Genomic DNA, 1,333 nt, shown 5'->3' with positions numbered 1-1,333 from the left:
GTGCAACAATAACATGTTCGCCAGTCTCCTGCACGTGGACTTCGACGGTAGGATCAGATCGATACAAACGCTGTAGACCAGCTTCCAGAGCGCCAAAGTGGCGCGGATCTTCAGGTTCCACGGCCACACGGACAATCGGCTTGGCTTGATACGGCATCTTCGTCAACGAAGGACACGCCAGGGTTGACGACAACGTCGCCGTCTTCAAAACATGTTCCTGAAGACCGACAATACCGATGATATTACCAGCAGGAACACGATCCAGCTTGTGTAGATCACGTCCCATCATCATGTACGGCTTCACCACCCCGCTGTCAATACGTGTGACGTGTTTCACCGTATTCAAGTCCACTGTATCCACATCCACGTCTCCAGATACGCCTTGGAACTTACGATCCATCACATACACCGGCTGGCCTTCTCGAAGCACACCAGAGTACACCCGACCCACGCCGACATAGACCTCGTCTGTAGCAGCCAGTCCGGACTGGTGATAATCCGATAACACATTGGCCTCCACTGAAATGACCTTGCAAATGTAAATAACAAGCGGCGCATCATCCGAAGTCTGACAGGATTGCAAAGACCGGAAGACTTGAAGCGATTTGTCGGACGAGATCGTACACAACTTGTCGGCGCGTTTTACTTGAGCAGCCACTGGACTCGGTAGAACGCGCGTCACCATCTTTAACACTGTCGTAGACAACGGCAGCCACTTCCTCATCACCGCTTGAGTCGCGTTCTTCCGGTCCGTCTGCTTCAGATCACGATCCGAAACCAGCTTGGCAATCCGAAGTTGTCGTGTGAGTTTCCGTAACACGTCCAAGTCCGCATCCGACTGCACCGGCTTCGTCATCGTCGTATACGTCGTCCAGATCAAGTCGAGAATGAACGAACAGAACATCGTCTGGCTACTAGACGTGGGCGGTTTGCTCACGATCTTCTTGCTCTTGTGGTTGTAGTAGTACTCGCCCCACAATGCTTGGCGCATCACACGTACAGGCAGCTCTAATTTCTTCGCATACAAAGCTGCAAAGTATCCGATACCAAAGGCCTAGCCGTCGGTAGCACTAGCAAAGATAACGTTACTGTTCGATGGAGAGAACAGCATTTCGTTCTCTAATTGCTCCGTCTCGTTGGAAATCACCTCGTCATCGGTGTCTGCATCGATTGTACCGTTCTCGTCTCCAATAGAAGCCTCTTGGTCGTACTTCTCGAGTACATCCATCCTGATCATGGAGCTCAGTACTGCGTTGGCCTGTTCTAAGATGCGATTGAGTCTCTGATAAGGCTTTCTATGGGCGAGAATTTGCAGCTCGAAGATCAGACGATC

General features: G+C 51.3%; 1 protein-coding gene across 1 annotated transcript; it reads right to left on the bottom strand.

Annotated features, from left to right (window-relative positions):
• Positions 1–53: 53 nt before the first annotated feature.
• Positions 54–991, bottom strand: PITG_13446 (uncharacterized protein; the record flags this gene model as incomplete). The annotated part of the gene is made up of 2 exons (XM_002899629.1): positions 54–81; positions 177–991. 2 exons carry the CDS (start codon positions 989–991, stop codon positions 54–56), a joined length of 843 nt encoding a protein of 280 aa, XP_002899675.1.
• Between the last annotated feature and the right edge of the window lie 342 nt (positions 992–1,333).

The sequence above is a fragment of the Phytophthora infestans genome, genomic scaffold (genome assembly GCF_000142945.1).
Source record: "Phytophthora infestans T30-4 supercont1.29 genomic scaffold, whole genome shotgun sequence".
Classification (NCBI taxonomy): Eukaryota; Oomycota; class Peronosporomycetes; order Peronosporales; family Peronosporaceae; genus Phytophthora; species Phytophthora infestans.
The sequence above is the reverse complement of the archived record's forward strand: the minus strand, read 5'-3'. Positions and strand labels throughout refer to the sequence as shown.